We start from the raw sequence: 23445 nt of genomic DNA, 5'->3' as shown, positions 1-23445 counted from the left end.
AATCAGAGATAGCCTAGGCTACATGTAGAATAGCGTTTCAACCAATCAGCAGTTAAAGGTAAAATAGAGAAAAAAGGCAAATACTTCTGATAGAAAGTAAATTAAGGCCTAGAGCAGGGGTTCCCAACCGGGGGTACTCGTACCCCTTGGGGGTACGAGATTAAACATCAAGGGGTACGAAGATCCTTGAGCCACAGAGCAGCTTTTCAAACATATTTTTCGGTACAGTTTTATTTTGGAATTGTATATGATATTATGCCATTACGGTCTTTGCTTTGAAAAAAACAATTATCTACAAATAATTGTTGTTATTTAATTGGCTAAGTAGCCTTATTGTCTCATAACAATGTATTTTTTTACTTGCTGCTGCTCAAAATGAAAATGGAAACTTTGCTAATTTTCCTTGTCTTGATCAAATTGCTAATAACTCTTTGCTCCAAAATTTCAAAAATGAAATTATTTCCCATTTAAAGATGCTGGTTGATTCTTTCGATGGTTACTTTTTTGCTGGTAAATTGAATTATTTCCAGTATTGGATTATCAATCCATTTCTTTTTGATTTAACAAAAATGTCGGATGAGAATAATTTTCAGGAAAACATCATCGAAATGAAAAGCTGCCAAAAATTGAAACTGCTATTTGAAAAATCAAAATTAGAAGATTTTTGGTGTGTTGCTATCAAACCTTCCCAAGTCTTGTTATGAAAGCCATGACAGTGTTAATTCTCTTCTCAACAACTTATTACCGGTACCCAGAGATGGGCAAGATCACCAGTATTGGTGATCTTGAAGATCAAGATCACCAAGAATAAGTGATCTTGAAAATTAAGATCACCAAACTATGTGATCTTGAAGATCAAGATCGAGATCTTGAAGATCAAGATCACTTTCATTGTAATAAGTTAGTGACTGTTGCTATTAGGCCTATCAATTGCTCACGTAGTTTGCGTAGAACCGCAACGTTACACCCAAGGCCGAGGTTAATTACAGTAGCCTAGTAGGCTACGGTTATTTGCAATTTGCAACAATTTGCAACGGTAATTTGCAATTAGTTTTATACTTTTTGTTTATAATAAATAAAAATAAACTTTGAACTGCATCATTTTTTACCAAATTTTTGTCTGGTTCATGTGGGAGTTTTTATTCGTGTTACAAAGTAGTTTTAGGTTTCACTGCATTATGTCAATGTTTATTGTACTATTTACCCATCTGGCAACCTTGATACTGTTGTCTGCTTTCAATACGTTCAGAGGTTTGCGGTCAGACAAACCACTCCATACTCAGACCTTAAACAAGTCTTGGTCTGGTTGATTTGCTGCAATAAACCACTTTACATGACCAAAGTCGGTTAGAATCTAGATTTTTTAACACCGCCATTCTAGACTTTTGAAATATCTAAAATTGAGTCCAACAAAGCAACCATTTCTTTAAAATTCACACATGGAACTTGTGAACGAAGTTAAATCGTTTTTTATCATACGCCAACATAAAGTACAAGGAAGTTGACTTCTTTATTATGACCAACACAGAAAACTTTTTCAATTTTGAAATGGCAACGCTGACCAGATCAGATGGTGACTTTAAATCGTTTTTTGTTAGACACATATTATATTAACAGTGGCTTAATGTTAGTAGTTGCCACTAACTACTTTGTACAGCACGAGTTCTAAAAAAATGCCTCTATCTCTAAGTAAACTTCAATTTTAAAGTGATCTTGATCTTATTGTTTTTCAAGATCAAGATCACACAAAAAAAATGATCTTGAAGATCAAGATCACGCCCATCTCTGCCGGTACCGTACTGTGAAAGTGGCTTTTCGACCATGATGTAGCCTATATCAAGAATAAGTACAGAAATCGTCTAAAACTGGAAGATGATTTATGTGTTGCCTTGAGTAAAATCGAACCATCGTTTGAGCGAATTTTATCAATGAAGCAGCAGCAAATATCTCACTAAAAAGTGACAAACAAAATAACTGACATTTAATTTCTTTTGGTAATTTTTGCACGTTTGTGTGAAATATCGGTTTACGTTTAATTGAGCTATAAAAGCAATTTAGTTTAGCAATACATTTACATACCAGAAAAATTCAATCAGAATTTATTTGGAGGTACGAAGAATGACAAAGGGGTACGAACAGCAAAAAAGGTTGGGAACCCCTGGCTTAGAGGGTTAGGGCTCGGAAATACATTTTATTAATACATGGATTCGATTTCCACCCCTGTCAACTCTTTTTTCTTTTGTAATCACCAAACAAAGCATGGATCAACTCTTTGGCTGAGTGCTAAAAAGGTCACAATTGGACGGTAGTCACTTAAACATAGCCTATATGTTCTGATTGGTTGGGTTGACGGTGTCATTGAGTCTTTCTGAGAATTGACTGTTAGTGGCTACCAAATGTCGGCAGCAGTGGCCGAGTGGTTAGCGCGTTTGGCTCGCAGTCGAGAGCCTGCATGTTCGACCCCAGCCACCGGCACTTGCTGTTGTTTCTCTGGGCAAGAAACTTTACGATAATTGCCTCTACCCAGTGATCGATGTCGAGTAATGGGTAGTACCAAATTTAAGTCATAAGTAGAGTAGACAACCGGAAACAGACATTGCCGTAGGCAGAGATGGGCTTGATCTTGATCTAAGATCACTTTTTTTTGTGTGATCTTGATCTTGAAAGTCAATAAGATCAAGATCACTTTGGAATTTCAGTTGACCTACTATTATATTATGGAGACATTTTTTGAACTGGTACTGTACAAAGTAGCTTAATTAGTAGTAATTACTACCATTTAACCACTATTAATATGACTCATGCGTCTAATAAAAGTTGATTTGAAATCTCAATGAGTTTGGTTAGTGTTGCCATTTCAAAATTGAAAAAGCTTTGTGTGGTAACCAGCTTACGACTGTATATCAACACATGAGAAGAAATGACTAAAATTTGTTTACATTTCTGCTTTGCGCATTCTAAAAATTTGTTCGCTTTTGTTGATCCAATCTTAAATGTTTGAAAAGTTTAAGTTGGGGATGCCAAAAAATGGACTCTAGTCGACTTTGGTCATGTGAAGTGGCTTATTGCAGATTGCAGTGAACCAACCAGACTTAGAATTGTTTAAGATATAGGCTAAAAATAAAATACATAAAATGTGTAAATAGATGCTATCCCTTTTTGTATAGTTTTTAATTTTGTTTTCTACGGTACCCCAAAAAAGATCTTGAAAGTGATCTTGAGATTGATCTTGAAAGATCACCTAAACAGGTGATCTTGCCCATCTCTGGCCCTAGGCTGCAGCGTGGGTCAGGTGTACGTCGAAAGACGTAGCCTACACCGATGCATAGCGCTCAAGTCCGCTTTCCCGCAATGCAGGATAAAGATATGACAAACAAACAAATGTAATTTTATCCGTCAAGTCTCCAAAAATGTCCGTAAATATCACGCTGAGATTTTTTCTTATGGACTGCAGCTGTCTTGTCTTCACAGCAGCTAAATAGTCGATCAAAAAAATTGTCACGAGTGCTCTTTTGTAGGTTATAAAAGTATTATTTGAATATCATAAAATTAAGTGTTTTTTGTGATATTTTAACTGAAATAATTAAAAAAAAATCTTTGTGACATTTCGTTAAAAATTCGGTCAATGCCTACAAATAACCAAAAAAAAAATCTTATTGTCAATCTCCGAACCTTGTATCAAACAAAAAAAGATAATTCAGATAATATGAAACCAAGAAACTTTCAGAAATAATTAATTAAGCTACCATTCAATGTTTTATAGGCAGAGAAAACTTTTTCTCGAACCGTAGAAAATTTCATTGTCATTGTCAAGATAAACAAATAAAGTAATTTTATTTTTAATATACCGTTATAATGTGTTTCATCATGGTTTCATTCGGCTTCCAATAATCCGGCTCACCTAAAAATTGCATCAAAACAAGATCCAAATCTAATACATCGACCAAAGATTCTTCCACCCCAATTCTTTCATTCCTGTTCCATTTCTTTTCCGCCAATTTTAGATCAATCAAAAAAAGCTTTTCCGTTTATTTTTTTTTATCAAGGAACAAGATTAAGGTAGGGTGGTTAGTTGGATTTGAATCTTCATCCTCGGACCGACAAAGCCTTGATTGGTTATTTCTGGTGGTTTTGCACACTTGTAGAAGAGGCTTTTGACGCAGGGTCGGTTACCGAGATTGACAGAGTGAAGTTTTCCGATTGTTGAAGTCTTGTTGGGGGAAATATACGGTACCATGCATTAGGTGCCGCTGAATGGAGAGCAGTTCTTAGAATGTGTTGCTCATGCTGAGCTATCGGGGTGGACATTTTGTATTTTAGTACGGTAGGTAGGCTATTAGACTAATGTACCTACTCTCCTATTTTATTATGCCATATTCAATTTTTTTCATCATTTTTTTTATTTTAAATGCATATTAAGTACATGCTGGTAAGTTTCTTTGCCACAAAAGAAAGTTAAGTTTATGGTTCCAAAAAGAACTAAAGTTGTTGATACACTAAAGGCCTAGCCTATATTATTTGTAAATTTTAGTGACCTAATTTTATTGGCTGTGGCTATATTTACACTATATAGTGTAATAGCCTCAATAGTGTTGCCCGATAAGGAATTCTGCCCTAATTTGAGAAAAGTTTAAAGCTCTTGGAAACAAAAACTTGTATTTTGGAAATTTTTTTTGTCCTGGGCAAAGATCAAAACCCTAATCTTATTCTTAACTCTAACCCTTACCTTAACCCTTCTTAACTTTAATCCTAACTCTGGCAACACCTGATTGTAACCATGGCATAAAGTGTGGAAAAATAGCCACTTTCAATTTTATTAGATTATATTGTCCTTTAAAGGCACAAAAATGTTCTCAGAGTTTCAGAAAACCTTTGAGCTGCTGAGTTTGTAAATAACAAGATTTGTTAACCAGTATCTGTCAAATGTTAATACAAGTAGGCTACGTACCGTACGGCCGTACCTATTATACAGTGTTGAATGCATGATTGCATGTGTATGAAACGTATAAAAATATCTCTTAGGTAGCTGCTATACATATGTATTCTCAATGAGATACTGGTAGCCTACTTAATATGTCTTTGTATGTATCATATATGTTGCATGCAGCAAATATCGCGTCGATGGCGCGAAAAAATGTTGCTTTTTTTCATAACTAACTTTCTTAACACTATTAGCGTTTTAGCACTTAAAATATCCTAAAAATAGCAAAATGAAAGCTTACCGTATAAATTAGGAAGTGGCTATTTTTACACAATGAGGTGTTGCCAGAGTCAGGATTAAAGTTAGGAAGGGTTAAGGTAAGGGCTAGAGTTAGGAATAAGTTTAGGGTTTTGATTTTTGCCCAGGACTAAAAAATTTCCAAAATACAAGTTTTTGTTTTCAACAGGTTTAAACTTTTCTCAAATTAGGGCAGAATTCCTTGTCTGGCAACACTGTTGAGGCTATTCTTACACTATATAGTGTAAATATAGCCACAGCCTATAAATTATGGTCCAAAAACCCCAGATTCAAAAATAAAACCACAAAAGTGCATTAAAAAAACAAGCTCTGGCAGCCCTGAGTGACTTTGCCTGAATAAATCTTTTTGACTTTAACAAGGATAACTTCGCTTGCATTGTGATGCCACTATGCACACATTCATGTGATTATGATGTCACAAACACAAGAACAATAACAACTTGAATACCACCATCTACTCAATACGCAAAATTATTAGAAATATGCCGTATATTTCCTTGAAAATGACCCCTTTCTGGGGGTCCGATTTTGGTAGACTTTTAGTATGTTATTTAGTATGCCCATTGGTAACAGAATCCGTTGAAAAACCTTTTGTATCAATTTTTTTAAGCTTAGGTGCCTTTTTTCCGTATATATATTGACAATTGACTCGTATATCGGTCCCACGAATTACCCATAAGCACCATAGGTACCCATAAGCCCCGTAAGTCGCGTCGAATTACCCATACGCCCCATAAGTTGCGTCAAATTACCCATAAGCCCCATAAGTAGCGTCGAATTACCCATAAGTCGCGTCAAATTACCCATAAGCCCCATAAGTCGCGTCGAATTACCCATAAGCCCCGTAAGTCACGTCAAATTACCCATAAGCCCCATAAGTCGCATCGAATTACTCATAGGCACCATAAGTAGCATTGAATTACCTAGCAGTAACGTCGAATTACCCATAAGCCTGTATAGTGTAGAGCAGTGGTTCTCAAACTTTTTACAGTCTAAGCGCACTTACAATACTACAAATAATTCTGGGCACACTTTATATAAAAATGCACTAAAATGTCATAATTAAGTCAAATAAATAAAACTCAAAAATAAAGAAATTATCTTTTTATTAATGGGGAACATGTGCTTGATGAGCCTGTGAGATTTTCTCAATGTTCGGTCTTATGTTTAAGAGGCAAACTCTCATTTCCTCATCGATGCATTGCAGAGTTCCTCTCTTTTTACACTTAATTGTGGCGAGGGTAGAAAAGCCAAGTTCACATAAATATGACGTTGAAAATTGCAATAAAACAGTCAGTGCTTTTTTAGATATCGCGACATGTTCTTTTCTGATAGAAATCCAAAAAGCTTCAAGAGACCACTGTTTGTATTTCATCATCAATCCACGATCTGTGGACACAGCTGCCAGTTCTTCTTCTTCTGTCAGTGTTAAACTATATTCAGAGGTACTTTCTAAAAAAGGATTTCTAATCCAGTCATATTGCGCAGTGTTAAGTGATGGAAAGTAAAAATTCATTTTTTCTTCTAAAGTTGATAAATGTTCAATTACAAGTGGAAGGATTTCAGTTTTGCAAGTATTAGTTACCAATGGGAACATTTCTAAACTACCTTTAATCGCTGCACTTTTCCAAACGTGTAATTTTTTCTGAAACGCTTTTATCTTGTCAGTGGATGTAAGAACGTTTTGCCCTTTCCCTTGCATACTGGTGTTCAAAATATTGAGATGCTGAAATATATCTGCCAAATATTGTAATTTAGCAATCCAAAATTTACACTGCAAGAGGTCACAAAAATGTGACTGCTTCATTGCTTCAAAAAATACAAGAAGTTCTTGTCTTAACTCGTGTACACGAGTAAGCACTTTGCCTCTTGATAGCCACCTCACCTCGGTATGTAAAAGTAATCGTTTGTGTTGAGATTCCATATTGGTACAGATTTTTTCAAATAGCCGCGATTTTGCAGGTCTTACTTTTATAAAGTTTACCATCTTAACAACTTCATCTAAGACCTCTCTTAAATTCTCTCCTAATATGGTAACTATTCTTTTTGTTTTTCTTATTAGAATACTTTTTTAGGAATGCTGTTGGGCACACCTAGATAACCTCTGGGGCGCACCAGTGCGCCCGGGCACACCGTTTGAGAACCACTGGTGTAGAGTGTAGTCTATAGCCGTCTAGAAGCCTAGTAGTCGACTGCATAGCCGAGTGGTGAGGAGCACTGGCTGGGCGTTCCAAAATATAGTTCGACACCGCTCAAGAGCAGGACACTTGAAGACATGCCTAAAGGTGGACACAAAGATTGGCTTCGTTGCCTTCCCGTCCGCTTATGTGTAATCTGCAGTTTGCTGCAGCAGATGGAGTGTTTTGTCCGATAAAACACCTTAACATTGGACAATTTTTCCTATGAACCAGGTGACTGCAGCATAGCAATCGTTCTCGCACTCAGCCAGAGACTTAATTCTTGCTTTAAACTTGATAATTAAAGAAAAAAAAGAATAATGGCAAGGGTGGGAATCAAACCCGTGTCACCAAATTCAATAGCCTTTGGCTTAACCACTCCGCCACGCAAGCGCTCGTGAAATGTTTGCTTAACTTGGTTTATATGGGTAATGTTTCGAGAACGCTCACAATATTATCAGTTTAGTTTGTTTTTATTTCTGACCATCACAACGAAAAATCAATATACGACAAACTTAGCACAGATCTATAAAAGGTAGAAGCGACAAAACGCGGACGTTATAACGTGCACGATACCAAAGCAGGACAATCAGTTTAACATGACACGGTCGCAACAGCAACCTGCAGATTACATATACGCTGACATGAGGCGTAAGTAATTCCACGTTGCTTATGGGTAATTCGACGCGACTTATGGGGCATTTGGGTAATTCGACGCGACTTATGGAGCTTATGGGTAATTCGACGCGACTTATGGGGCCTATGGGAAATTCGCCTTCAAGTATCCTGCTCTTGAGCGGTGTCGAACTATATTTTCACTTTGTCAGTATCGGTAACCGGCCCTATGATTGGTTAGTGGTGTCCTTGCTACAATTGGAATCTTACTGGGAATTAACATGTTTAAGTGGCTACAAATCTAGCTGGATGGAGTGATTGATTTTTTGCTGTTACTGAGTCAGTGTGGTGACTGTGCTAGTCTTGTATTTATCCCTTATCCTGTAATCACGGGTCTGGGAGGCCCAGTGAGAGAGAAAATTCTTTTAATTTTTTCTTTTTTGGGTTTTTAGAGTTGTTGCTCTAGAAATGCCTAAAATAGTGTCGTTTGCAAAACTTAAAACCGGAGTGTAAGGAATAATATGTCCAAAAAAAATTGTGTTGGCTAAAAACAAAAGGACACCTCAAATTGCAATGTAGGCCCTCATTGTAGGGTCTCGGAGGCCCGGTGGTAGTTTAGAGTAGACTTTAAAATTATAATCAATGTAAGTTACATTGCATTTGTACAGTGGATCTCAATAAGATGAGTTCTTTTTTAGGTGCTATTTGTTTTTGAAATTTAAAAGTTTAAAAATGGCCGACAGAAATGTGTTTCAAATACAGCGACAGCGAAAATCATCAGATCAATATGTGCCCCCTGCTACTTCTGATTTGGAGGAAGATATATTAGAGGAAGATTCAAGGAAAAGAATAGAAGAGGAAAAAGTAGGTGATTCATATGAAGAAAGATCAGCACAAGTTGTTGGTGATACAAGAGTAAACTTCACTGCACGGGATGGAACTGTATGGCAGCCTACACCACCAGAAAGAACAAGGATACAGCAACATAACATCATTCGTTCATGTGCAAAGCCAACTAACATACCAGGAGTAATAACTGACATTCTGCAAGCTTTTAGATTGTAAGTTATATAATAATACATATCCGATAAAGTTCTAGGTATCATTGTAACTCATACAAATACAGAAGCTGAGAGTGTGTTTGCTGCAAAACGAAGATCTAGTATAGATGAGAACAAAAATAGCGCAAAGTGGAGATTGACAGACAGAACAGAAATACTAGCTTACATATGGCTTGTTATTACTGCTGGTCACTTGAAGCAGAATCACTTGAATTAGAGTTTCACTATCCCAACCTGAGTAGTGAGTATATAGCTCCAATTGGGGTTTCAGGGTGGGATTGGGGAATGATTTGGATGTCGGGGGGGGGGCTCTCTTGAGTGTGGAGCTCATTTATCTTGGGTTAGGGTTGTGTTTGTCCATCATTCACATTTCGTTCTTTTAATTTTGTTTCCATATATGTTAATTCATTTACATAGATAGTAGTAAACAAAACGTTAATTTTCAGTACCATATATTGGGCTGCAGATTCATTGCTTTATATCCCATGAAACATACATTTACTGTTTAGTTTTACAAAGATTTAAAACTGTCAACATTGAAGTGATTACTGGTAATGCTTACTGAGTATTCTATCGGTGTGCCCATAACCTAATTAAATTATATCACTAAGTTATGACTGTATTACAATAGCTGCTTAATACATGTGTTATTTATATAACTGCAGTTGTTTGATTTTGACAATGGATAGGCTGAAAATGTAGTTTTTTGTTGGTAATTATTGCAGGGATGAAACCAGTTTCAAAAAATTTGGGTGGAAAAAAGGAAAATCTGGAGTCACCCCAAGAAAATATTTTTGAAACGGTAGAGCTACATTGAATTTAGCACATTCTGTGGCAATTTTGGGATCGTAATTTTTCGGAGGGCAAAATAACAATTTTAGGGGGGCAGTTCCTCCCCTGGGCAATCCTGTTGCTACATCCGTGCATTAAAGGCAACTTTGGCCTACAATCATTTTCTGAAAACGAATACAGCCGATGTAAGGAATTGAGATACGATTGACTTACTTTTTCATATTATGTTAGTATTGGGCGTAAGAGGCCCGTAATCGCTGTTTGTGTTACAGAACAGTAATTACAGGATAAGGGTTATGATGCTGGCAAACTTACACTTTACCAAAATATATGCTTAAGTATGCAGTGTCATGCTCCAGTGACATAGCATAGCCATTAGCCATAGGTTTAGAGGCTATAGTTGCCACATATAGTAACTACCAAATAGCCTCTGCTCTTGGTTTACATTATGCACTATGCAGTGTACGGTAGATTTTCCAAATTGAGAACTAGAAAGATACGGTAGCCTAGTTTCCATTGAACATGTAATCATGTCTTAAACAAAACTTATATTATTTTGCCATTGTGTCTTTGTGTAAGATAAGTAGGTAACTTTAATAAATTTAAATTACAAATGAGGACTTATAATCATCTTAAAATTTTTTCATACTTTTATTTTATGTATCTTCTGTTTTACAGATTGTTGGGTCTAAAAACTAAGCCAGTGGTGTGCAATCTTAACAAACTTATTTTCAGTGGGGTATGCAATACACTACTTTGCATAGAAATAAAAGAAGTAAAAGTTACGTAGGACTACAAAACTGAAATCATTCTATTAGTGACATTTAAAATCTGTGTTTTAGAGATGCCACCCACACATTGCACACTGATGATTTTGTTGTCAGGTGTTGAAGGTGTTACCAGCATCATATATGACATTTTATTACTCAGTATGGTTGACTTTATCAAGAATCTAGAACACTGTAAACCATGTAATATAGGCACAAAACACAAACATACTGGTCCTGATAAAAAAAAAATAGACAAAGGGCAAAATACAAAAACATATAAAAACATACAAGATAGGAGCTACTGGCAATTGTGAATATTGCTTGATAGTTAATAATTAATGTGGTTAGAAATAACTTTACTATGATGAAATTAATGGAGTCAACATTAAATTAGATAGTACAACATAAATTAATTCTTTAGAACAGATGTTGCCATTGGAGTAGTAGAGCTGATTAAAATAGTTTTTGTAAGATCATTGCTTCTGTTTCTGACACAGGGCTGTTGCTTTTATTCAATTTTCTAGAAACAATTTTTATTCCTTACCCAGAATTTTTTCTGAATTTCTTCTAAAAACTTTTGTAGCATTTTTCATTCCTATTTCCATGCTTTTAGCTGTGATCTTTAATACAAACTGCAATCAGTAAAAACTTGGGGTTAGTTACCAATTACCATGTACAGTTGTACACATGTATGTTTTTACCTTGTTGTTTTTTTAAATGTGAGCGCACCACTGCTGCAAACACTAATAAATCAAGAATCAGAAAAGGATTACACCAGCTGGAGAGCTTGGTAGCCACCTGTCCAGTTGATGTATGTTGGTATTGTTTACCAATGGCAATACATACAAAACTGCTGTTGGATTTTTGCAAAGCAATGCTTTTGTATTAACATATTGTATCAATAACATTAACTTCACAAAATATTCTACCTCATTTCAGATAATAATAAATACTAAAGTAATCTTGCATAAAACTTTTGGGTAGTATCTAAACGTTTTTTAAAGTAGTTGTTTTACTGAATTGAATGTATTTGCTTGTGTAAGTTCAGTCCCGTGATTGCGCAAGTTTTGAATGTGACATGTCACGTCATGAAGGTAAGAGATGTCATCACATAAACTTAGAATTAATCCTTTTGAACTTGACATATAATGCTACTGTCATTGCAATTCTTTTTTCCATCGTTGAGCTAAATTTTTCACCCTTCTAGCTTGCATTTGATTGATCTAAAACTAAGGTATGATTAGAAACTATCAATGGTAAATCAAAGTTTTATACTTGAAGCTTTTCATCCAAAATAGTTTAATATAGGAAAATATTTCAATGAGTTTGAAATCAAAGAATATAAACAGAGTACAATAATACTGTTATGGTTGGTTTGAGGAGCAGCAGCAGGGTAAGTTAGTCTACCAAATAATAAAACTGGCAATAGTTTAATGCAATATGTAGAAAAGCCTTCTCAGGTTCAACGGAAAAACATTATCAAAATCATCAGGGCAGTAACACTAACAAAGGTGTTCCTTAACTGGAATACAGTTTATCTGAAGTAAAAATGAGCTTACCCTGTAGCAATGATGGTGAACTCACTAAGCTAAGGACAGAAAATAAAATAAATAAACATGGAAAAACAAAGACAAAAATTTCATTGTTGGTATGATTAATATGGGTCCACGTCTTATAGGCGCTGACAGGCGCTGGTCTAATAGGCGCGCACACTGTGGCGTCTGGATATTTAGGTGCGGAGCACTGTGGCGCCGGTCATTTAAGTGCTATTCCTAGTGAAGTCTGTAGATTGTATCAGCTTGGCAGGGAGGGGCGTAGGGCAATGCTTTTCACACAAAATATTATATTGAACAGGAAAATATATTGTTTTGTTAATGCGTGTGCGTTGTTGGTCATGGCTTCAGTGAGTGAAGTTGCTTAAACCGGCAATGCTTTTTCACACAAAATGTTATATTTAACAGAAAAATACGTTGTTTAGTTAATGCGTGTGCGTTGTTGCTCATGGCTTCAGTGAGTGAAGCTGCTTAAACCGGCAATGCTTTTTCACACAAAACGTTATATTATAATTTTTAAGCAAAAAGTTTACGTAATTTAGTCTTTTTGATCGAGAAATGGCAAAGTAAGGGGTTGCCTAGTCAGTTTTGACTGCCAATTCCAATAAGTGAAAGAAAAAAAATCCACTGCGTCCCCATCTTTAAGAAGTCCTCATCTGATAACTGCACCGCCAAAATATTTTTTTTTAATTAGCCAAAAAAGGACAGGCAAAGACTATGGATCTGCCATCATTTACATTTTTTTTGCTTGAAATAGGCTACCTTTTAACCTTGGACGTAGGGATACTTCCTTGGTCATCATGGCAAAAATTTCAAGACATGTGTATACATCCGTGGTTGCGAAAGAGTTAACTACAAATGAACTCAATAATGTTCGGAAGCTTGAATAATTTATTAATAAAGCTTTCACCAACGCAAACTTCGACTAACAACAAATAAAACAACAATAAATCAATAAAACAACAATATCTTTTTCTGTTCAATATAACATTTTGTGTAAAAAGCATTGCCGGTTTAAGCAGCTTCACTCACGGAAGCCATGATATAATTTTCTGGCAAACTGCCAAGCTGATACAATCTACAGACTTTACTAGGAATAGCACTTAAATGACCGGGCGCCACAGTGTTCGCGCTTATTAGACCAGCGCCTAACTGTCAGCGCTTAAAAGACTTGCTCCCATTAATATTGAGGAACAGATAAATTGATGATATTTGTTAATGAAATAGTAAGTTATGTCAAAGGATTTTACAGTCCATTTGACAGCATTAGTGTAACTGTAAACATAGATAGTAATAGTACACTAGTACAGTATTCAAAACATGCAGGTCTGATCAGCAAAGCAAGGCACTACTTTAGATTTATTTTACTGTTGTAATAGTTCGAATAAATTTAACTTTTATGTGGTTCATTTATATAGTTTTGGTGTTGGACACAATCATAACGTGTTTTGATGTGTATTCTGCAGGTGTCAGCTGTGACAACTGTCTCAAAAGTAATTTTGAAGGCAAAAGGTTCAAATGCTTGGTCTGCTATGACTATGATCTCTGTGAAAGCTGTCACTCTCGAAAAATAACAACATCTCGTCACTTAGCAAATCATGCTATGCAGTGCATTCTAACCAGGAACGAATTTGGTAACAAGAACATTGACCTTTCTATATTAATGCTTTTAACATACTACATTATAAGATTTTTATTCTTGCAGCGAGATGTGTATTATAAAAATGTTTTAAACTGCATTCTCAATTAACAACTCTACTTGTGCTACAACAACATTAGTTATATATATATGTTTTTTTTAGCATCATAGATAATTCATTGTTAGATAATGATATGCCAGTTTTTAATGTACCTCATAACATGATACTTATTGACTTCATGTGATATGTCGGCGTGGAAAATTTGCTCAGTTTTGTTGATCTTTGTTTGTTTAAATTACTTTATCAGAAGCATAGAAGTACAATTGAGGCAAAGGCCAATGGTCCACACAATGCCAGTTGTCAGTCGTTTTGCACAAACTGAGTTGCAGCATGTGATTTTAGCTGTTTAAATATTTTTTGCCAGATCTGTATTATGGTGGAGAAGCAATTTCACCCCAGTCCCCACCTTCCTTTGTTTGTCCTTATTGCTCTAAGCTGGGCTTCACAGAAAATCTTTTGCAAGAACATGTGACTAAAGAGCATTCTGAGGAGCATTCAGAAGTTGTAAGTGCTGGTAGTTCATCTGTTTTGTTCCGTGAAATTAATCCATAGCCGATAAGTAATTTCAGGCATTATTGTTGTTTTTGAGGGTTTTATCAGTTTTGCCTCTTGATCATCCTCCCTGAAACTCAGAAATGTAACTTTATTTATAGTGTATTTGCAAGGATCAGGTTGGTTTAAACCTACACCTGATTGAGTTTTGTTGAACTCACCCCCTCCCCCCAGAAGATACTTGCTGCATCCACCCCTGGCATTAGCTTTGATAAGAAAATTGTCAGGGACGTGCACTGCATTTCTATTTCTTAGCACCTGGTCACGACCTTCTTTGAGCAGTCGAGCACCTATAAGATATTCTTGACGTTTCTTTTGGCACTTTCTTGCAGGTGTGCCCCGTTTGTGCTGCACTGCCTTCTGGAGATCCAAACCTCGTCACAGAAGATCTTGCACATCATTTGTCAATGGAACACCGGAACCAACCCGGAACTGAAGATTCAATAGGTGGTCGCCACATACGCCGTGAGTGGTTCTGGTTTTCTTTGTTACTCTGCTGGTTTCAAACGTAATTAAAGCATTTTTACCTCGCTACTTTTGTCAGCAAGTATTCGGTCTTGAAATGGTCAGAACCTGAGTATGCTTGTGTGAGCAATTTTCTGCTGTTTTCAGCTTGTTTGATTAACATTTGGATGTGAGCAAGCAAACATTAATAATTTTCAATCCCACAACGTGCTTGGTTTTATAACAATAACGACTAACAACCCCTGGACATGCTTCCGCGCATTATCACAGCAAGCATCAAAACAGCCGTCACGGACCAATGACTATTTGATTGGTCACATTCAGGTATGTTCTATCCAGGCCGTGGCATGCGGACACGGAATCACCGGAGCATGCATTTCTCCGGTGGCCATGCCGGCGCCTCAGCCGTTCCTTCCTCCGCTTTGGTGGCTAATAATAACAACACTTCCTCTTCAGTTAGAGAATCCATGGATCCGATCGCAGGTATATGGCAATTTACGTCTTTACAACTTTGGGTGCCTATTTTTTGACTTTTTTCACAACCACCTTTGTTGTGAGAGACAGTTGCTGATATCTCACAGTCAGTCTGTCAGACACTCACATTTTGCGCTAGTCAATTTAAAAATCGATTACATTTATCACTTTGTTTTTGCTATGCGTATCGTCTCTTGGCTTTCAAGATTACCACACCAAACAACCTTGTATAACACCAAGACCAGTACAGAATTTATAGCTCAGTTTGCAATGCGCTATTTCTCAAGACACCGCTTGACAGGTTGATGGCAAGAACCTGACTTTGCAGCAGCAAGTCAATTGCCTTTTTATATCGTTTTAACGTCGCCAAATGTAAAAACGGAAACTTATACCTGTCGGTAACTCATTGAGCTAACCAGTCATGTAATCTTCGAAAGGTCATAAGTGTTATGAAGAACTCAAATGCAGTCACATTGCATCTCCACTGTGCCAAGATTGTACTGTTTTATTGAGTTACGTTTCGAGCACTTTAGGATGTGTGCGGAGCTTTGTGGTCGTAGATGCATTTAGCATGTGCGGAATAAGAACTATTTGCGCTGTTTTTATAAATGGTTTTAATTTAGGTTTAAAAAGTTTATGAACACGGTTTGAATTTGGTTTGTGTGTTGATGATTGAATTTCCTGATTACCTTCTATTTGTTATTGAGAAAGTATTTGAATCTTTGACTAAACGCTGTAACGTTTTATCCTGAGTTTTTCGTATTTGGATAGAGTGATATGTTTGCATGAATATTTTCAAGTCGCTCGTATTGGAAAGTACCACGCAGTTTCCCTGCATGAACACAATATTGCGTGTTCCCGTTTAGTATCACATGCACAAATGCAAGTGCTGTTTTTAATGGTTTCACTTCATTTTTGACACTGTTTTACATGGTGTTCTGTAAGTCTGATAATGAGAAACAACGTGCAATTACTATGATAACGCGCGCATTCTTAACCATCCAGATTTCTACTACAGTAAAATCCTCAGATCAATCTTAGTGACTTTGGGAAGTTTAGGGTGAGCTTGTTTCTTGTGTGACTTGGCATTCTGCCTTTACAGCCCTGTCGGCTGCTTTCGAACTCGGTTTGTTAGATCATCAACTCATGGTCGCACCGCTTGCACCTAATGCGGGGATTTGCTTATTTTCGAAAGTTTTGTGACTCATCGTTCTAATATTGCCAAGTAATTCTCGCGGCCGAACGACCATGAATAGATACTTAGATAGTGACGTTTTTCTAGCAGTGATTTTCTTTGTTTTGTTGTTTAGGGAAGGTATTGCAATGCAGATCACAGCATGGAATGGTAGCCACTTAAACATGACACTTCTCTTTAAGACACCGTCAACTCTCTTACAGACACCGTCATCAATCAGAACATTAAGTGACTACCGTCCTATTGTGACCCCTGTAGCATTCAGCCAGAGAGTTACTTTGAACTTTGGTAATTACAGAAGAAAAAGGAGTTATGACAGGGTGGGAATCGAATCCACGTCATCGAAATGTATTCCCAGGCCTTAACTCTTAACCCACTAGACCAGGCTGACTACGGCGGAACGTTCACTGATTTTACTTTCTATCAGAACTGTTTACGTTTTTTCTCTGTTCGTACCAAAACTTTGTATGTTTAAGTGCCTACCGCATGGAATAACATTCACAATCACAACGTTTTCATTATTAAGGTCTGACGAAGTAATTAAACAACTGGAAGCTGCAAAGGGACCAAGAATTAGGTTTTCGAGTCAAGCGACCACTCTTACAATATGCAGACGTTCAGTTACCGTTCTGAAAATGACTTTGTTTACAGGCTTCACTCGCATTGTATCAATGTTGGAGCATTGGCAAAAAATATTAAAAACTATGGATTGTATCATTCACAATGACATGGTTGTGCAGTTAGTACATTAGGAGATTAATTGCTGTCAAGTAAAAGTCGAGGAGATTTAGAGTTTTAAAAAAAAATGAATCCTCTTTCACTTTTAGTTTCACTTTCATTCCGATCTATGCTAAAATAAAACACTCGAAGTCCTTGAAACGTTAACCTGTTCCTGACCGTTGGTGTTCAAACACTTAGATTTCCAAGCATTTCTCGGTTCCGTTCTTTTAATAGTTTTCCCAAAAGGGCTATGCACAGTGTTTTTTTTTAAGGTGTTTTGGGGGACCGATACGGTCCCCCAAATTTCTCCAGCGGTTTCCCAAAATTTGGACTTGCACCTACAGTAGAAAAGTAATGGTTGTTTCTCGCTATGTCTTGTCGATAATACGAATATAGCCTACGATCAATAGTTCACGTCCGGAAAAAAGAATAAGTGGAGGTACAGCTAACAGCTGAATCAAAGAGTTATTCACAAAAGAAGTGCACCTTCGATACTCGTCAATGTTTATTTCTGATTTATGGCGCGTAATGATCAGTTTTTACGTGTGGAAACATAACAAGCAGAAGCCAACAAGCACACTTTGTGTGATTGTGCAGCAAACTTGTTTGGCGGCCGTGTTTGGCAGGCTGTTTGGTCGCTGTCACAATCATTTAAGCTGTGCCTTGTCGAATAATTCATTTTATGTTGCGTTGATTGTATGTAGTTATGGCTATTTTTTGGTATTTAAATGAAACACTTGCGGTCTCTTAAAACTACTTAGCGGTCACCCAAACCAAACCTTAAAAAAAAAACCTGGCTATGCAATACAGATACTTTTAAGACGATAAAGTTTATTATTAATGTGTAACATTGTGCAAGCATATGTTATTACAATTTTACTGCTACAAATAAGGCGTTATGCGTATAATTTACAAACCCCTTTCCTAGCGTTCACAGAAGAAAGTTTCGTCGTGCTGTTCTGTGTTTCTCAATCGTTTATTTCTGTACACCTTGTTGTTGTCTACAGAACTTCTGTCACAGCTCAGCGGCGTTCGCAGAAGCGCCCAGCAGCTGCAACAAAACGTGTCCACTGCCTCGCAGCTGCAAGAACTCCAATCTCAGTTACAGCTGGAAAGGCAAAGAGCCGCAGAAATACGGCAGCAGGTATGTCTGTGTAACAAACGTCATCTGCATGTTCCTTCAAAGAATATAAGGTGAAAGAGCTTCTGGATAAAGTGATTTCAGTGATGTAGTTGTCACTGCCTTAGAGTGCCTGTGTAATGTGTATTCTCTGCGTTTCAACACAATATCTTTTCCACGCAATATGATCTTTTACGCTTTGCGTCAATGCGTCAACTATCTCCTTGTCTCTCCATTGTGCTCAAAGATGCCTATTCTTCATTCTGAAACATCAAGGTCGACCAGTTGTCTGCAGTGACTCCTCCATTTCTTTCTATTATTGGCATCTTCAATCTTTAAGTTCCTATTTTTCAGGTCATCCTATACAATTTCTTCCCATGTTTTCTTTGGTCTTTTCTTGTCTCATTTTTACCTTCACTTCTTCAACAGATTGATCATGTTTGATCAGCTGTGATCTCCCTTATGAGCTGCCTCCATTTTGTTCTGTCTTTTGTTTTTATTAGTGTTTCCGGCATGCTTTTTATTCCTGTAACTTGCTTGATATTGTCAAAATATTTGATTTTTTGTCGTCCTTTGTTCGTTTGCCTTGCACCATCCCAGTCAACATTGAATTTTCCAACGAGTTGCTTCTTGCTATGTGTCCGAAATATCTCAATATTCCGAGGTTAATGTTGTTAATCAGACTCCATTTATCGTTTATTTGTTGGGAAACAAATTCATTTGTTTTTCTTTCCGGATACCTTCACTACCGTATTCCAAACCAGCTATGAACGTCTAAAATAGTTCGTGATTCAGCATTTTAACAGTAGCTTGCTTTTCATTGGCTCACATTTGGCAATGATTCTTGTGTCGTGGCCCATTGCAGGTTGTTTCAACTGGTGGACAACTTTGTACCTTAGCTGACTAGTTACTGATGACGAGCAAGTATTTTTCCTCCAGCTTGAGAGGTTTCCCAGCAAGGTACAGGGAAGCAACGCTGTCCCGCAATCGGTGAATGTTCACCCTTCGAGCGGGATAGTTTCCTCATCACAAGCTACGGCGAGCAACAAGAAGTCATCATCCGCAACTCGCCACGCGGAAGAAGGGGAAGATTCAAGATATCTTTTATCAAAGTAAGCTTATCAAAAATCAATTATTTTATCGTACAAAAGCGAAAAGGCGTTCGATAGAGATATGTTAGGTCGTCTTGAAGTTTAAAGCATGCCACAGCTGAATGGAGTAAAGTTTTGAGTTGCTTAAGACATCAAAAAGTTATCTTCATAATCTCTGCGATTTTTTACTCCAGGTAAACGTTTCAATAAATCGTGACGATTCGATACATTTCTGAAACGGGAACGAGCAGAACTGTAGAGTAGAGATAATTTGTATAGTTTGGATGGCTCATATCACAAGTTTAACCCTTATTCTCAGTGCGCTTTTGTGCAGAAAAAGTCTAAATTGACTTTTCTAAAAATATGTGTCAAATTCTTTTGGTCTAACTCCCCACGAAAGTGATTGGAAGATGCAACGAAGGATTATCGATGGGGTGATGAGAGTTGGGCCGAATAAATAATGATCGATGATGAAATTTATGTTTTAAAACTTCATGATTGTTTTAGGTTAGATGAAGACGATTTATCAGACGGTGAGCAAGAGAAGCAAGACAAAGAAGCCGCCGATCAGAGCGCATTCATTCAGGAATTATTTCTTTCAATGCTGTCCTTGGATTTAAACAAAAAAACTGCAAACAAAGACAATAAGCATTTAAAACACACTATGGAGCGAGCCACAGCCGTTGAATGTCCTCTTTTATTATCAGCTCCCTTTGTGTCTACAAAAGGCAATACTGGTATACAACTTAGTGAGAAGGAAACTTCTCATTCAGACTTTTTAAGCAGTAGGCAAGTTCCCAATTCTGAAAATAATCTTGATAAATCCTCTCCTCACGACACCGCACAGGATGGGGGAGAAAAAGGTTCACCTATTGATGTAACATCTTCATCCGTTCATGTGACATCAAGCTCAAGAAATCAAGGACAGGAAAACAGTGGCTCTGGAGATACACCCGCATCTGTTTCCTCCAGATCTGCATCTTCTCTAGGTCCAGCTGCATCACCGGACACTGATGGCAGATGGCGGTATCACGGCTTGAACGATGAAGACGAAAAAGATGATGATGAAGAAGACAAACCTCCATCGCCTACTCCTATCCAGCAGCATCATGGGATCCGTTTGCAAGGTCACGTGTACACATCCGCATCCGTGCGTGTAGCCGGTGGAGTGTCCAGCGGTGCCCTTGCAGACTACAGCCAAGATGTTGCCACAGGAAGTCTTAACAAGAATATTCGTTGATCCGGACATGGTGATGTAATCTCACGTCGGATTGACGTGCGTTTGTGACGGAACGTCAACCACAACTTTTGGCTCCAGTAATTTTCATTACGCTTATCGCAATTCAAAGAGATTTACCGCAGGTTTAATTGATTCTACGTTAGAGTGCGGTCTGCGTGGACGATAAGATTTCCAATATCCGTGATTTTGTTATTCTTCATATTGTTTATCCACCGTCTTTCTATCGTAAGTGTGCGTTGGTTAAAGCTTATAGCAACACTGGTTTATGGAAACATATCGTACCCACGACTTGATGGGCATTCAAATGTTATCTGCTCTTGAGCAAAACTATACGGCAGATTTTTTGTGATCCTTCAACCAGTATAGTTCACCGACTTCACTCGGTGAACACAACGCTTGGTGGTCTCAATTATAACCAATATAAAAACGTTTTGTATGTGTTGTTCCGTTTTGGGTTGATTTTCTTTTCACGTGATTTAAGTTGTGTGTGTGTGTGTGGATGTTCTGCACTCTCTTCCAACGGCAAAGTAAGCTTTGCTGCCTTTGTTTTCAAATGGGCTTGAAAATCTGGTACTGTATACCAAAATTTCGTGGTATCATGTGGAAAGTGATTTTACTTGCCCTTACCCCTTTAAGCGCATGCCCCACTTAGCACTAATAGCCATTTTACATTGTTTCATTGAAAACGCAACTTTGCTTGCTAAAACCACAAATTCTGCATCTGTCTACATAGCTTCGACTACGTCCAACAGAACATTTCTTGTCACCGATGACCTAGCCAAGGCGTATAGTCGGTTCCAGTGCTTAGTTGGCTGTTTCAACATAAACTGATCTCTCCACTTCTTTCATCAAGTCTGTAATTTATAAAATAACGCATACCGCTCCTCGATTTCTTTACTGCTGTTACCGTGCAGTACCGGTGCAGAGTTTTTTGTCTGAAGAAGTCACCATCAATTTTGCAAAAGAAAAAATTGAAGCCGTGATGACTGAATTTTATTTTATAGGCTAAATTGCAGCCTGCAAAGAATCCCGTTTTTGTCAGGCTATGATGGTTTTTAGTTTCGAAAAAAAAAGTATTGCGATCACACTGACTCTTTCCGGTTGTGAAGTAATGTATTTTGTAAACACTGTTGTGTTTTCCAAGCAATACTACTAACTTACCAGTGAGTTGATTATTATTATATGTGCTTTCCCAACCACCTCTAGTTCACATTGATTCAAGACCGACAGACGTTAAATTATTGTAAAAAGGATGTATTTGCTGGTCGAAGGAAAGAAGCGGTGGGTGGAAAATGAAATGTATGGTAGCTATATTGTCGGCAAAGCTGTTTGATTGTGCGTTATTTATTGTGGAATTACAATAATCAAAGCTATTGTTTCGAGCTACTCTTTTAACGTTGCGATAGTATATAAATTAATAGAGAAACTACATTGATTTCAATACACCAGTTCTTGTTTTTCCGTTTGCAAAACTTCTTCAGACTTGTATTCGTGGATCGTTTAACAACTGCCCAGCTGACCAAAGTTGTAGTTTGACCGTCTGGTGATGGGTTAGGCCGACTGTGCAGTAAAAGGAAGAAACGTAACCACGGGGTGGCTTTGGGGAGCAATCCCCCAAGCCAGTGCCGGATTAAGGGGGGGGGGGCGGACTGGGCTGAAGCCCAGGGCCCCCAATTTTCGGGGCCCCCACCTCAAAGAAAAAAATCTACTACTTTTTTTAGTTGCTCAGCTGGAGATTACTGCTTTAATTCGTATCTCAAACAAGCAAGGGGGGCGGCTCACCCATATGTGCTGCAGCACCCCTGCCCAGCCCCAGTTATTCAATTTTTCTTCGTTTTTTTTAACAAAAAACATATTTATTTGATACTTTCATATCCGAAAATGGTACGGATTACGGGTCAAAGTTATGATAATGCTGCCAATATGAGTGGCAAGTATAACGGTCTTCAAGCTCTTCTGCGCGAGAAATGTAGTGTAGCTCATTATGTCCCTTGCACAGCACATTCAGTTAATTTAATCGGTAGCCTAAATGTCCTGTAGAAACATGCCGTTCTGCCGCTGAGCTTTTTAAATTGTTGCAAAGCCTTTATTCATGGCTCGTCTCGTCTACTCATCGTTGGCAAGTCCATCGAAAATTCCTAGATGGTTTGCCTGTTTTGAAGACATTATCTGATACAAGATGGTCAGTTAGATGTGATGCAGTTCTTCTTCTTTTATCGAGTCTTCTAAAGTTCGTTGATACACCACAGATTGACACATTCTTCCGCAACGGAGTTGTACACTGACAGGTCCCACCTACTGCACCGGGTGGCAAGCCGAGGGCAAACAAGAAGGTGATCCGCTGCACAGGCGAAGCCAGGGGGGCGAAAGAGGCCATGCCCCCCCCCCCCCCCCCAATTTTCCAAGTTTGGATTCCGAAGTTGAGTCCTTTGTTGAAAATATAATAACGTTTGTAGAAATTTATATCGTTTTCCAAGGCATCTGGCTATTAACACCCCCAAGGACTTGTTTTAGAAACACAGAAAGACACCAATAAATTTTGCAAATCGTAAATCGCGCAAAATTTACACGATTTAGCCTACGTTTCTTTGAACTAATTTGTGAAAGCAATTTCAGAATGGCTTACTCTGTTGGGTTTTTGTGTAGCTGAGTTTTTAGTGTTCTCTAATTTAGCCGCACTT

The 23445-nt window shown here is 37.6% G+C and overlaps 1 protein-coding gene across 2 annotated transcripts; it reads left to right on the top strand.

Moving 5' to 3' along the window:
* The first annotated feature begins 11601 nt into the window (after positions 1–11601).
* Positions 11602–22293, top strand: LOC145781904 (E3 ubiquitin-protein ligase KCMF1-like). 2 transcript variants are annotated; one of them, XM_082593597.1, is made up of 8 exons: positions 11602–11748; positions 13674–13841; positions 14272–14411; positions 14792–14924; positions 15264–15407; positions 18321–18457; positions 19373–19545; positions 20032–22293. In XM_082593597.1, exons 1-8 carry the CDS (start codon positions 11733–11735, stop codon positions 20762–20764), a joined length of 1644 nt encoding a protein of 547 aa, XP_082449723.1. In that variant the 5' UTR covers positions 11602–11732; the 3' UTR covers positions 20765–22293. The 2 variants fall into 2 exon arrangements, with proteins under 2 accessions (XP_082449723.1, XP_082449722.1); XM_082593596.1 differs by having other exon boundaries at positions 15249–15407; positions 20032–22292.
* Positions 22294–23445: the final 1152 nt, after the last annotated feature.

Source organism: Aplidium turbinatum, chromosome 13, assembly GCF_918807975.1.
Source record: "Aplidium turbinatum chromosome 13, kaAplTurb1.1, whole genome shotgun sequence".
Taxonomy (NCBI): domain Eukaryota; kingdom Metazoa; phylum Chordata; class Ascidiacea; order Aplousobranchia; family Polyclinidae; genus Aplidium; species Aplidium turbinatum.
The sequence above is the reverse complement of the archived record's forward strand: the minus strand, read 5'-3'. Positions and strand labels throughout refer to the sequence as shown.

Bases quoted from the DNA above. Each gene is read 5' to 3' on its own strand.
- LOC145781904 (XM_082593596.1), top strand. The intron at 14,925-15,248 runs GTGAGTGGTTCT...GGTCACATTCAG, and splicing joins AGGTGGTCGCCACATACGCC to GTATGTTCTATCCAGGCCGT. The intron at 15,408-18,320 runs GTATATGGCAAT...TGTTGTCTACAG, and splicing joins ATCCATGGATCCGATCGCAG to AACTTCTGTCACAGCTCAGC.